The sequence below is a fragment of the Cyanistes caeruleus genome, chromosome 1 (genome assembly GCF_971803275.1).
Source record: "Cyanistes caeruleus chromosome 1, bCyaCae1.hap1.1, whole genome shotgun sequence".
In the NCBI taxonomy this organism is placed as follows: domain Eukaryota; kingdom Metazoa; phylum Chordata; class Aves; order Passeriformes; family Paridae; genus Cyanistes; species Cyanistes caeruleus.
In genome coordinates, this window is record NC_141701.1 from 137812436 (window position 1) to 137827115 (window position 14680).

Consider the following 14680-nt stretch of genomic DNA (forward strand, 5'->3'; position numbering starts at 1 on the left):
GTCAAGTGTAACTTCTCCTTCAGCCTTGCTAAAGATTGCAGACACAAAATTTATCAAATGAGTGGTGCTTACCTGAGCTTTATCAGAAACTTCCTTTACTGTGTACCAGATGAGGTACTTAAAAATGCTCCAAGTAATAATACCTCTATTCACAAGACAAGGTAAACAGTCTTCAGACAAGCAGAGGTGAGAAAGTTTTTTTTCAGAACAGGGTGTCTCTTGTTGCTATACCAACACATCCTGGTCCAGAATTTCCCCATCAACTGTCAGCAGCGGCTCCTTAGTTCTGCCCCATCTTATTTTTTTTTTTGTTTTAAGCACACCTGCATTTATGCCTAGGCCATAATACACCGGATTTTGAGGTTAATTGCAGATTTGGACACGTGTCAACAGATTACAATTTTTATATATGTTGGGCTCAAGTACATGGAGACCTTCACAGCTGGTCAGGAGTGCACAGCAGTGTTGGTTTGTGTTCTGGCGGTAGTGCTGAGAGTGGTTAGAATTAAACACGAGAGATAGTGAGGTTATAGGCAAAAAAAAGAAACATGGTATGTACCATCAAATATTTCTGAACAAAGAATGGTGCTTGATGAGTCAGAGGCTTCAAAGTCATATTCCTTGTGCTGGGTGACTCTTGTTCTGGGAAGGTCTGAACTGTTGAAAGATCAGCTAAGAAAAGGTGCTTTGATTAAGTTGACTCCAACATTATTTATGTTTTTAAACATAAATAGATCAAAACAAATATCAGGTGCATTAGAAAAGATGGAATGCACGTTCTTCTATCCATTTCAATAACTTCATGTTAACATGAAGAACAGTGTTTTGATGACCTTGATAGCCTCAATACAACTTCATGATGAGCCAACAGCCATTAATATGTTTTTCACTTGTGGTTTTGCAGTCTCTTTCACAGCGTCATTGCTCCTATCTTGTAAGTACACTGGGCTTCCCAGCATAGATCAGGGTTCTGTTGTACCAGATATTGCAAAAACATGTAAGAATAGTTAAGAACTGCAGCCTTGTGTTTTTGGTTTACCTTTTCATGGCCCTGACAGCCCCAGTCCTGTGGAGAGTTTTTGACTCATAGAATCATAGAATGGTTTGGAATGGAAGGGACCTTAAAGATCACCTCATTCCAGCCCCTCTGCCAGGGACACTTTCCACCAGACCAGTTGCTCGAAGCCCCGTCCAGCCTGGCCTTCAACACTTACAGGGATGGGGAAATTAACAGCTTTTCTGACAACCTGTTCCAGGGCCTCACCAGCCTTACAAGAAAGAATTTCTTCCTAATATCCAAACCTACCCCTCTTCAGCTTAAAGCCATTAGCCCATGTCCTATCTACAGGTCCTCGTAAAGTCCCTTTCCTGCTCTCTTGTAGCCACCTTTAGGTACCTTAGAGAAGGCACTCTAGGGTCTCCCTGGAACCTTTTCCAGGCTGAACCACCCCAGCTCTCTCAGCCTGGTAATACTGTTAATAGCTGAAATCTTTTGGAAGGAAAGAAGTCTGTTGGAGGGAGACTTCTCTACTCGTTTGGGTGAGGTTAAGTGCATAGACCTGTTTCAGCCACATGTTTAATGCTTCTTTGTGTCTGTGTTAGACCATCAGGTAGTTCGGTGTGGGTGACTGAACCAGGGTTATTGCACCATTGCAAACAAATATTTCCAGACTTTCAAAATTAACTAAAAAGGTTCCAACTCTTCAATCCAAAATCCATCAAATCTATTTAATAATAATGAAAAAAAAGGTAGCTAGACCATACTTAAGTGCAATTTTTCACCTTCTGTCTTGAATTAAAATATTTGGAGCTGTGGTGTCTGTTCTTAAATCCCTACCCCCACCAGTAATTTTGCTCATATGTTATCCATAAATCTTGTCTGCTTTAAATGTTCCAACTAATAGTTAGGCAAAACATTTAAGCATAATGCTATGATTATCAGAGTCCATTTTTTGGCAGCCTGGGTGCTGTTTTTCTTAAATAAGCACTACAGTTTATCCTGATTAGAGATATGAAGGAATTATTCCTCTTTCGGCATTTTTTTCTGTTGTTGGGTTTGGTTGTTTTTGTTGTTTTTTTTTTTGTTTGGTTTCTTAATATGAGGATTTAGAGGTTCTGCATTCGTTTTGCAGGAATATAATGTGTGATTTGGCTGGATCTTTGAAGTTGTAATATTATAAATCTCCCAATCACCAATGCCCAATCTGTTTTAGCATTCATGTGCCTAATTTCTGTTCGTAATCTGATTACTGGCTTGAGCTGCTCCGGCTTGCAGCCTATTGCTATGCATTTACTGTACTCCCTGGGACGCGATAGCCTGACAGCTCCAGTCCTGTGCTATGAAAAATCTCTACACGATATTGCTAAGACAGGCCTAAGGGCTGTGGCTGCTTGAGAATTAGCTGCTATTGTAGTTTCTCTTTGCTGAATCCTTTGTTTGTGCAACCATGTTCAGAAATCCTTGGATCTCCAGCTATTTGGGAAATGTTAAATACTCTGAGGAGCAAGGTAAGAGTTCCAAGTAGATAAAAAAAGATGCAGTTTCTGTGTGTTTAATCTCTCGTATATATGTCTGCATGTGTAAATATTGTTTGACTGGCTCTCCTGCAGCTGCTTTAGGTACTTTAGCAATCAGTATGCAGTTAGTCACCTAGGCTATTTTGTTATTTCCTAAAGGACACTTTTGAAAGATCCGATTAGATGGATCTTTTAATTAGCTCAGCATGCCTCCGACTTAGGGCCTTTAAATATACTAAGTAACGCTGGAAGGTTGCATCTACTTTTTCTTTTTGCATTCTGTATTTTAAATCTCCTACATATTAAATTATGGATAGTGGTTTTATCGGGTAGTTTGTACCTGAGAGAGAGTGGAACTCGACTGAAGAAATGGTTAAACTTGTGAGCAAGTCTGATTAACACTTCAGTAAAGAAACCCTTAAAATAAAATAAATTATATTAATAATGAATCAAAATATTTTAAATTGCTATAATATGATTATGAACATGTTTAGAATTCTTCAGTAAAAACAGAACAAAATGCTGCTGTAAATATTTTCCTTCTGTCTATTGAGTACAGTGAGGGTGTTTTTTCATCTTTAAATTAACCATTGAATAAGACTCTGCTAAACTGATGTTTCTGTTGTGGGCATATTTATTGTCTTTTGATGCAGAGTTGTTTTTCTTTTCCTCCTGTGTTTGTATTTAAGACTTCCATATTGTGGTAAGTAAGTTTTATTGGACTTTAATCCCCCCCACATGGTGTTTAATTTGAACAGGAGGAAATACATAAAATATCAAAACCGTGTAATGGAATTTAATTGTCTGCTAAGTTTTTCTGTGTTTGGGATGTGGGGGAAGATCAGCTCTCACCCCTGTGAAACACAGCAAAGTTTTAAGATGATTTAGAGGCATTATAGATGTGGCATTTATGAATGTTACTGAATGTGTTTAAGGGGTACAAGAGCCAGACGGGCTGATGAGCCTCTCCTAGCAGCCCTTCTCCCTCCCTGCTCCCAGGGAAGCAATGCAGGCTCCTTTCTTCCGTTCTCATATTCCCTCCCCAGTTTTGGCTGGGCTAGGCAGAATTTCTCTGTGGTCTACTTGTGGTTTTCATGGTGGACAGCTGTTCTAGTGCCAGAAATTCTAGGATGGGTTGCATCCTGTTAGAACAGCTATAAATTTAAGATGTGCCTGGTTCTGATTAGCTAAGCTGATACTGAGCTGGGCTTTGGAAGTTAGTGCATAGTCCTCTCAAAGTAATGTAAATCTGGCCTTTTTAGAGGATCCATATGGCTCAGAGTATTCTTTTTAATGCTGTAGTGCAAAATATAATGATTTATACACCATTCACTGTTTTTCTTACAATATTCTGTTTTGGTATAACAAGATGTTTCTGTGTAATCTATGTGCTTTATTCTCCATTTAATGGAAAGAGAAAATGAATGTTAACAAAAACAGGAAAAAGTTGCCTATTAAAGTTGAAGAATGCTATTAGCAAAGCTGCTTGAAATCTGCGCTGACTTTTAGCAGATGCCTAAAAAATGCCTTTTTGCACATTTTAAGCTTCTTTATCAAGTCATTAAAGTAATCTTTTTTTTCTGTTACCTTTTTTAAGTTGTATTTCAATCTTTATACCTGTAGAGGTGGCAGAAGGAAATGGAAGAGGATTAGAAGTTTTGCAATGCATAGGCAAAATGTACATTCTCTAAATTAAGACCCAAATTGTCAGCTGTAGTAAGTTTCATTAAACCCTTTCTGAAAAAATAAGAGGCATTCTATCCAGACTTAAAATATTGTGCATAAGCAAAAAAAATTTTTTTGCAGTTAAGTCTTCCTTGAAATAGTTAAATCTCAGCTCTGAGGTAGATTAATAGGAGTGTAGCTGCAATTGAATTGTTCTAAAGTCTGGGTTGTATTCTAAAGTCTGGGTCTGTCTTTGGAAAATAAAATGATTGCTGTGTCTGTGACCAACTGTTTATTAATTTAGGGTCTTAGGTAGTAGATTTAATACAGATGGGGACAGAAGGCAATTTTTCACTGGGAGTAAGTTGTCAGTAGCTCCATGTGTTTTTGCACAGCAGTGCCAGAGCAGGACCTGCTCCCTGGCTGGCAGTGCTCTGAGGTCTCTTGGTTGCATCCTCGATGAATGCAGGGAGAGGGTATTTGCAACACTGGTCCCCCTTGCCACTGGTCTTCATTTAGACCCTCTGGTGATGCACATGACTGCAGAAATGAAAATATTTGATCTAGGAGAGGGTGGGAACATTGTCCATTGCTTGTTATGGTTCACACAGTTTTGGGGAGCCCAGAGGCTTCGTAATACATGGTTTTTGAACATAAGGCTGCAGTTTTGCTCTCAGCAATGTGTAAACATATTCCTCTGTGAAATGCATGTTGTAAGGCTACTCAGAAAAAAAAGGGAGCTTCTAAACAGTAGACAATCTTCAGAAATATTGCTGTCATGGATGGTGTAATACTGTTGCAACAGATCCTCAGCTGGACATCTCTTGGCTTCTGCAGTGAATATGCAGTTTTTATAGTATTGCCAGGCTGCAGCCAAAAAAAGCTCTTGCTGCTTGCAGCATTTCTCATTTGGAGAGTGCTTCATAAACATGTCCATTGCCCATTTTAAACTGGGAAAGTGAGTTTAAGTAATCACACCAGGCTGTAGTGCTACACCACAAATGTTAGGAATAGAACATGGCAGTTCCATAAAGTGTTGATGCTTTTGATATGTCTATTGTCTGTACTCATTTTTGCAAAGCTTTGGTTTATCACCATTGTGGACGTGCCAGCTCGTGCCCCTTTGCTTAGAGAGAAGGCCTCTGCACAGTCTTTTGCAGGGGAAAAAGGCTATGCTTGGTACTTATAATCTAGTTTACCAAAAGTTCCCCATTTATTACAGCATCTTCACAATGGTGTGGTTTTTTTTTCCTATTTCACAGATTTTGCCAAAGGAAACTCAATCAGATTTAAGCCTTCACGACTGCTCCTTAGGAAGAGAGCGCTAAGGTAAGGTCGAGTTTTTCTTGCCCAGTGAAGATGGCTGGTTGCAGTAACTTTTCATCATTGCTTGAATCTACATTTATTCTTTTATCAGGAAAAGTGATTATTGATCCTCTCAGGACCAAGCTTTTGCTTAGAGCAGATGCTCTGATCAAGCATTGAAAACACCAACTGCCTCTAAAATAATGTTAAATTTTATAGCTGACATTGCTAAAGGGAAAGACCCACTATGCACTGAGCTTCCTGCCATTGCAATGCCCATTTTTCCTTGCATGGCATGGGCAGATTACAGACATCCAGTGTGAATCAGCCTGGAACACTGTCTGCAAAAACAGGTGGCTGAAGTGGGTGAATTAATTATATATCATTGCCAGGAGCAGTCTGGGGGAGAGAGAAGAAGGGGGCACTGCAGAGATGAATGGGCTGGTGGTGCTGCTTCCATGCAGGGCTGTGGCTGCCTAGTGGTCTCTGTTCTCAGGGCAGTTCTACTGAGTAAGGGGATACTATTAAACAGTTGAGCAAAAAGACTGGTCACATTCCCTCTCTTCCCATCCTTGCTCCACTGCTTTGAGTGCCCACATTTGTGCTTGCTGGACTCATTTACAATGGCACAGAGGGGATGTCAGGAGCTGGGAATCAACCCTTGCCCCAGGAACCAGCTGTTTCACTGGCTCAGCTGCACAGGAATCCACCTGCCCTAGGTGCACAGGCTCATGTTGTCAAGCTTCTTTTCAGTCAGTGCACACACCTAGAACACATCTGGTTCCCTGCCATGTTGTTTCTTAGGTCCTGCAGAGAGATGGAGTGAATGGGTGTACAAGACACATTGTGCTATGAAAGCAAGTAGGGGAAAGTAGCAATGAGAGTAGTAGATAAGGATATGGCTGTAAAATGGACCTTTTACATAAGAGTCCAGGGAAGAAAGTTCTCCTGGAGGTAGGGAAAGAGAATGTGAACAGCGAGCACCTAGCTGGCAGGCGTACAAGTGGGTTCTGTAGTTCAGTCATAAAATCTCAGTATATGCAATAGCTTTGATTGGGATGGCAGGTCAGTGTTACCAGTGGCATTTGGATCAAACTTCTGGTTGCTTTTGGGCATGTAAGTAGGTTAGTGGCACAGCTATTTAGAAACCATATGCTGCTGCTGCAGAAGCAGATGCAGTTTTCAGCCTAGAATCCCCAATGTACAGCATGCAGCTCACACTTTGAAAGTTGCCAGAACAGTACAACTGCTGAGGCTGTCAACTACTCTACTGATCCTACATTATACATTGTTTTTAAAGAAAAACTATTGAGATTGTAAAACATTGTTGCCTGTGTTTTAACAAGAATCATCTGAATTCCTGAACATTGGAGAGTACAATGAGTTTGTTGGGAACCTGAGGCCAAGCCACACACAAATCCTGTGTGAAACAAACTGGTGGAACCTCATGCTGTTGGTTTCATTTCAAGAACCATGATCAAAAGCTACATTTCAAGCAAGGAAAGTAATAAGTTTATCTTTTAGATTTATCAGGGACTTCAAGAAAGAATTATTTCAAACTTCTAGTTTTTGTTGGTTTTTTAAATTTAGACAGACCCATGTATTCTCTAATTACTTTAATATTAAATGTGGATAACTAGCAATTAAGTGCAAAAATTCCTAGTGCTGCTGCACTACTGCTCAGAATCTGCATCGAAATTTACAACATGACTAGATGTAGTTGTAGTATTTCTAGAAGAGGGTTTTGGATGAGTTTGAAGGTACAATATATTTGGCAATCCAAGTCTGACCGTCTGACTCTTCTTAAGCAACTGAATTGATGCTGTGAGTGCTCCTCCAACAGAGAAACTAATAAGACAGGGAGAGGTCTGGAAAGGTCCCTTTGAGGAAAAAGGGAAGTCTTGTTAAGGAATTACTTATGAGTTTGTTGTTTAAAACACTTACAAACAGTAATGAGTAGCCTCCCGTAAATATTTTTTTTCCCTATTTGGAATTGCCTTAACATCATTCCAACTCAATTTAGTTTCCTAATGAATTTCCTTACTGAACACTGTGACATGTCCTAAATATGCCTACTTTCATTTTTAGAACTAATTTGATGTATGTGTCTATAAATACTCAATTGTTTGGCTTGACTCTGTCATCTTCAGAGCAGTGCTGTCTCTGAATCCTCAGTGCATGGGAAAGCAATGTAATTATGCATTGGATTAAAACATTTGGGTTTTCTCATGTGCAAACATTTAAAACAAGCAATTCCACCTGCAGCTTAGCAAGAGAGAGAAAAAAAAGTGTCTGAAGAGATAAAACTCCCAAATTGTGGATAAAACAGTATATGAAAATTGTTAATCTTTAAAAAATAAACAGTAACAGTTGACAGTCTGTCCAGAGGGAAATGGAAAATGAGGGCATAAGGGAAGCTGTGAAGGGACTTTCACAAAGCAGATAGCGTGTGATGCTGTGTAGTGCAGTTAGGGTTAAGCTTAGGAAGTTTGTGTTATTTAAGGAATTTTAATGAAATCTGCCAGTGAGCAAAGGTTGCAAGCCACCCTCTATATAAAGGAGGAGGGAGCTGCTGTGCAGGAAGAACTGGATGACCTTGAGGAGTAATAGAAAAAGGATGTAATGTAATAATACTAAGTGCACATTTGTGCATTGGGGGCTGATAAATTTTTCTGTCACTTGCAACTGATGAAAGCAAAGCCTTTGCATATTAGTTTCTCATGCAGGATTGAACAACCAATACAATATGTATGTAAAAAGGCAACTGTGTTGTAGATCTCAGTAGTGAGCTAGCTATTCATATAATAATTCTTTCCCTACTAAAAATTGTATTTTCATAAGATACTGCCAAGACCCAAGTCTGGAATCAAGACCACCCAATTCTGGTCACCATATACAAGAAAAAGAATACTTAAGACTGGAATAAGTAGAGAAAAGATATTCAATGAGACTGAGAGCCTGTCCTGAGAAATCTGAGTACATGTAGATAACCTCTATTAAGAAAAATAAGTAAGGTAACTGACAACACTGGCATGAGAACAAATGGATGGAAACCCAGTGGCAGACATTTAAACAGGATTTAAAGGATCTCTGCCTTCAAAGTCTCTAGAACTCCCTGGAGGGAGGAGCAGGAGTGAATGTAACTAGTTTACAAGCAATCCAATAATGTGGTTGTTTATAGAACCATCAGGCTAGTGCCAGTCCTGATTCCATGATTTTACCCTTGGAAATTCATGTAGGAATTAGGCATAGTGGTGGGTGCTCACGCACAGTTAATTTAAACAAAGATTTTGCTGTTGAGTGAATGTTTTTCTGTACAGAGCCCCTTGTTCATGGAAACTTAAGGTGTTGCTCTGTCACAAGCATTATGAAAGCAAATGGAGATACTGCTAAATAAAGCCCAGGTATTCAAAAGTCATGAGTTAGATCTTTCAGCACTTTTGTCTTAAGTAATTAAGTTGATTTAGCAGAATAAATTTGAGTTGGTTTATAGTCTTAGGCCAATATATGCATTTTTCAAACTCATCCTCATCTAAAAGGAGTAGAAACTGCTTTCAAATGTGAACTGCTATCTCTCCATCCAGGGTTCTCCAGAAGTGTGTCTGTAAGAAAGTAATATATTGTGAGACTAGTAAGAATTACAACTGTTTGCAGTGTGGGGTCAGGCATAGAAGAACATCCAGTTAACTGAGTCTCTGCCCATTCTCAGATGACATGTGGATCCATTTGTTTGTGTCTGCTGTGTGCTATATTTTCATTGTGTTTTGATTTTTGTTTAGTTCAATTACCATGTGTTTGCCCTGTAAGGATACACAGTTCTCTCTAATGGACAGCTTATTGCAGCTCTCCATCTTCTATTTGTTATTTTCTGTAGTGGCTAACACTGCTTTTCTTGGCAGTACTGGAATAATTTCTCTAAGTGCAGTTGTTGGAGACAATTTGCAGCAGGTGGCATGGTGCCTGGTTGTGACACAGCCCAGTTTTTCTTCATTGTCATTTCAAGGGTTTTATTCTCCCCTCAATATCTTAAAAAGGAATGTTATTCATAAACTATAAACAAGGAAAAATCTCAGTCAATATATATTAAAACTCTTTTCAATGAGAATTCTTCTTTGGAAACAGTGAGAACAGAATTCATACCCTTGGGAAAAAAGCAGCCATTTAAAATCTGTCCTAAGGAAAGATTTTCCAACAGTAAGACTGTGTGAGTTTTCTTATCAGAATGACATTATATCATATGGCACACCACTACTGTGACAAAATGAGAAACCTGGGATCACTGTGAGGATTTATATCTGTTACACCTGTCTACACAGTTTATTAAAGGTTTTAAGATCATTTTAACTTTCCTTATGCCCAGCTGGGATAGTCACAATGGCAGAATACAATCATTTGTTCTCTATTTTTATTGATTTAAAAAAAAAAAAAAATCTTGCTTACAAGGAGGAACAGTTCCTCCAAAACAGTCTCTATAGACAGTTGGGATCTACTTTAGACCATTATGACACCTACGTTTTACGGTTAAAATTTGTATATTTAATGAAGCTATTTAAAGAAATACTTTTTTTAATCTAAATAGGCAGTTTTCCTGTTTTGAAAAGGCATGATATAAAATTAAATGATCTGATACTCCCATTAGTATATTATAAGCTGTGTAACTTCACTGTTCCAGAGAACAGTGCAGTAACAATAACAGAGTAGTCGTGCAGAAGGCTTCTAGGTGGAATGTACATGTAGTACTACATTTGATGACATGTTTTAATATTTATGAAGAACCATTCAATATAGATTATTTTAAATGTAATTGCTTAGTAAAGCATTTTGAAGTCAGTCTCCAGTCAGTAATTTAATGCAAAAATGTGTCACAGTCAGTTCCAAACAAGTTTCAAATTATGTTAGGTTTGGCTTTCTGAGTTTCTTTGGGTTATTTCTTAGCTCATTCTTAGGGAAAATATTTTCTTTGGTATCTCTGTTAGACTATCTTGAAGTAAATTGGTTATGTCTTGGATTTATTTGATTTGCAGCAGAGACATCCACAGTTCTGTAAACCAGATGTTGCTTTCAGTTTTCAGAAGGAGTTCGCATTTGAAGATAAAGAAGAACTTGCGAACAGCACCAAGGATATTGATGCTAATCTCTTAGCAGTACTTCCAAAAGGTAGGTGAGGGAGACATATTATGAACACAAGTGGTAATTTAACAGCATGTGAAGTTGCATTTGTGCAAGTGCAAGGCACAGTTAAAATCACTTAGGCCCAGATGTTTTGTAAATGAGTTTTCCCTGTGAAATATGTATGAAGGATGAAACGGGATGAACCACAATGCTCTTTTATGAGACCTTCCTACACCCCTTGCTTCATAAAGTTCCTTTGTTTACCTAGTTTCAATAGGTTAGTTGTTGAAATTCAAAATTTCAGAGAGCTTCTTTGTACAGTTAGGTTAGTTCTGAGTTCAGAAGTGTTAACTTGACTTGTTAAGAGTCATAGCTCTTTCCAGGCCCCTTTGGTGGTTGGTGGAGTCACTGCGCTTGCATGACCAGCTGACTGCACTTCAATTTTTCTCTTGCGTGCTAAAGGGCCTGCAGTACATATGGAGTTTAGTTTGGGTTTTTTTAGTTTCTTTTGTTCCAAACTTCTATCTTAATATGAATAATTTCTGAAGAAAACAGCAGTTCCATCTTTATCGTTTGACACAATTGATGCAGATAAATAACTGTCTTGAATTATTTAGAGAAAATCACAGTGTGCTTGACCCATAGAGGGTGACATTTGACTGAAGAACTATGTGCAACTGGCACAAAGATGTTCTCTTCATTCAAGGATGTTGTGGACCTCAGAACTTTAATTAAAATTATATGTGTGTGTGTTCTGGTGATATTTACTTTTTTCAGACAAACTACAAGGCTAAATGCATTAATGCTAACGTAAAGGAACTGGCTTGCTCTTTTTATGTTGTTTGTTGCAGAGTTCCTTTGGAAAGGAACATTTCTTCCAGAAGAGCATTTAAGGGCTCTTTAAGTGATATGCTTGCTTTTAGATATAATCATTACAGATGTTCAAAAGGAAATGTTGGCAAAATGATGGAATAGAGTGATACGTGTTTTTACAATACAGACTTCTCAGAGTGCCAGACAGTAATAATCCCTAGTTCTCATTGTTCCTTGCACTTAGCCTTAAATTCATGTGGCCAGGAAGTTAATTGAGCCTTCACTTGAGAAGCCTTATATGTGAGTTGCTTCTGAATGAAGTAATTTTTTTCCAGGATGCTTCTATTTTTTTTAAAAAAAAAAATAAATCTCATAATAAAGGCATCATATTTGGTGTGTACCAGACTTAAGAAACAGCAGTGGGAGCTTTTGGTTGCATTCTGAGGTAACTACTTGAAGTCCAGGACTTTTTGAAAATACAGTTGATTTGTCCTTTCTAGAGCCTAATTTTGATGCAGATTTGTGCATGCTGAGGAATTGAAGGAATGTGTTTAATTTTCAACTGATACGGACTGAACTGAGACCTGCAGTTGGGCACTGAATATGTCAATACACCTTTGCTGGCATAAACAGAAGATAATTGCTTCTCCAGCCTAGTTTTAAGACCCTCACCTTTCCAGCTGTAGAGAGGAAGAAGTAGGAATGAGGCTGGTAGGCTTTGCTGTTGGATTAAATTTTCCTCAAAATGAAAATGTGAGGTACCTGTGTTGCAATGGTTATTTACCATCTCTGAGTAATAAATCCTCTGGCAGGTAACTTTTTTATCCATGTCTATCCAGGCTTCACAAATGTACATGCTCCCCCTCTATCATGAACTTTTAGAAAGCTTAATTGAGTATTTACATCATCTGTACTGTAAAAAGAAAACTGCTGTCACATGGCTGCAACTTTATTCACGTCTCCTTTGCAGCTGTCAAAGAGGACTTTCAGCATAAACATGATTATATTCTGTTGCAGGTTTCTGAAAGATTTCTGTGAATATATATTTCTGTAAGAAATATTTCACCTTAATTTTAGGAGTTTTTAAAATATAAGATGCATCCCAAATGTACTTACTATTTTTCATTCTGGGACAACATAGGGAACAATGCTGTTTTCTTAAATAATGGTATTCCAAAGTAAATTTTGTTTTGAAGGACTACAGTTGCCAAAGCTAAGATGCCTCTTGACAGTTTATCTTAGAGGGTATCCTACGACAGCATCCTGCTCAACATCCTAAAATAAAGCCTCAAGTTCAGAGCTGCTTCTGAGCTGCGGCTGTTCTTCCTCTTGACCTTAACTGACCAACAGTACTTACAAAGCATGTTGCCATGAAATAATCCAGATAAGGAGCTTTTACTGTGAAATTAATTATTTTAAGCTTCTTAGTCTTTTCTTGTGTGCTGAATCAGATTTTTGTACTACCTTTTAGGTAGAAGTGTTGCTGTTCTTCAGCGCTTCCATGGTTTTGTTTGTGATGGTCAAATAGGAAAACATCCCATGGACAGATGGGAACTGGCACCAACATACTCAAATGTAAACTAAAAAGAAGAAACCTGGTCACCAAATTTGCAAGGGCCAACTAGTTAATGTCCTTGGGAGTGAAATATTTCCAACTGGTTTTTATGTTTTGAAGTAAAATATTTCATTGATCAAAAAGAAACCACGAGACTAGAAGACTTTTACTGCATTTTATCTGCTTTTGGTTTTTCTTTTTGTGTGCTTCTTTTTCCCACCTTACCAAGAGAAGAATATTGCTGGAACTGCTTTCACAAAAAAAAAAAATTCTGCAGATATTTGCCAATCTAGCTGAAATTACTTCTGTAATCTCAAGGTTGGAAAAGCTATAAGGCAGCATAGAGTAGTCCCATGCTATTTTTGTCCCTTGTTCTTTGGGGAGGTGTTGGGAGACATTTTTCATGAGACCAGTGCTCTTTTTAGGACTGTGAAGTGGTAGTAGAATCTCTGGAACTTCAGCTAGCATGTAGCAAGAGAGTGCTTTGGGAGTTCTTTGGATGTTCCACATTTCTTGTATGTGGACAACTTATTGTCAAGTTTCCTTTTCTGGGGGTGGGGGGAGAGAAGGCTTTCACTGATAAACATAGCTATGCTTTAGAGCTTTACTGAAACTGTGTAAAAGACCTGGTTTTTGATGATGGTTTTGGTGTCTGTGTAAACTGGTGACTAGGGGAAAGAAAAAGAACAGGTTTTGGATGGAATGTGATTTTACTACCTCTGAGCACTGGAGGCCTTTGACATGTCTGAAGACAGACAATTACAGGTTTTGTTTTGACATATGTTGTGTATACATAGCCAACAGATGGAACAGAAAAACTCTAAATAACTAGTGGATCATAATTAAACCGAAGTAGATTTGGGGAAGCAAGAACAAAGTCTTTATGAGAAATCATTTCCTTTGGTGTGGATCTGAAAGGAAGGCTGGTTTCAAATGGCTAAGTTCTCTGTTTAACACAGTTCCACTGCTAGCACAGCTTGAGTAGACAGGGCAACAGCAGAAACTGCTCGTGTACTGAGAGAAAAGTCTGGGAAAATACAACAGAAGTGCTCATCTTTGCTTTAGTTGTTGCTTGAGGATCAGAATGTGTTCATTCTTGCTGATCCCACACATTTTATCTGTAGTCCTACTTGCAGGCTTTTCAGCATGTAAGGTTGATATGACAATCATTGTCAACAGTATCTATGAGGTGTGAGCACTGGTACTGAGTACAGCAGACTTCCTGGATGAGTCAGCTGAGCTGGAACCCTGACCAAGCTGTGCATGTTGAGTCATTGCAGTGGAGGGAAGGCAGAAAGGGTGCATCTGACCTTTAAAAGGGTGGTGTTTCAATAATATTTATCTTCTACGTATCTAGAGCAATGAGGTCTGGTAGCATGAAAAATAAGCTGATAGGTTAACCTCTGCAGTGGAACAATGTCATCTAGACACTCCTGACTCACCAGGTGTTTCTGATGTCAATCTCTGCCAATTTAGCAGGTGCAGACTTTAGCTTGCTTTAACTTTTGATCCCTGGGTTCGAGCCCCAGAGGTGCATTAGCTCATGAATAGATGCACACAGCTTTCAGCACCACATGTTTGCTGAGGCAAACAATATGGGGGTGTGTGGATATGCATGTCTGTGTGTTAGGCACACCCCCACACCAGCCCCCTGCTTCCCTGGACAGGCTGGACAGTTTCTCTTCCTGGTGGTAAGAAGTCACACTGCACTTA

At 38.7% G+C, this 14680-nt stretch overlaps 1 protein-coding gene across 50 annotated transcripts in view; it reads left to right on the plus strand.

Annotated features, from left to right (window-relative positions):
- SVIL (supervillin) overlaps nt 1–14680 on the plus strand; it is a 134464-nt gene that overhangs the window by 64470 nt on the left and 55314 nt on the right. For all 50 annotated transcript variants that reach the window (XM_086862445.1, XM_086862508.1, XM_086862303.1 and 47 more), the window contains 2 exons: nt 5445–5511; nt 10553–10644. Coding sequence is in view for 24 of the 50 variants with exons in the window: in XM_086862543.1 (XP_086718669.1) it covers nt 5445–5511; nt 10553–10644 (159 nt within the window). In the remaining 26 variants the exon portion in view is untranslated. The remainder of the gene's footprint in view (nt 1–5444; nt 5512–10552; nt 10645–14680) is intronic.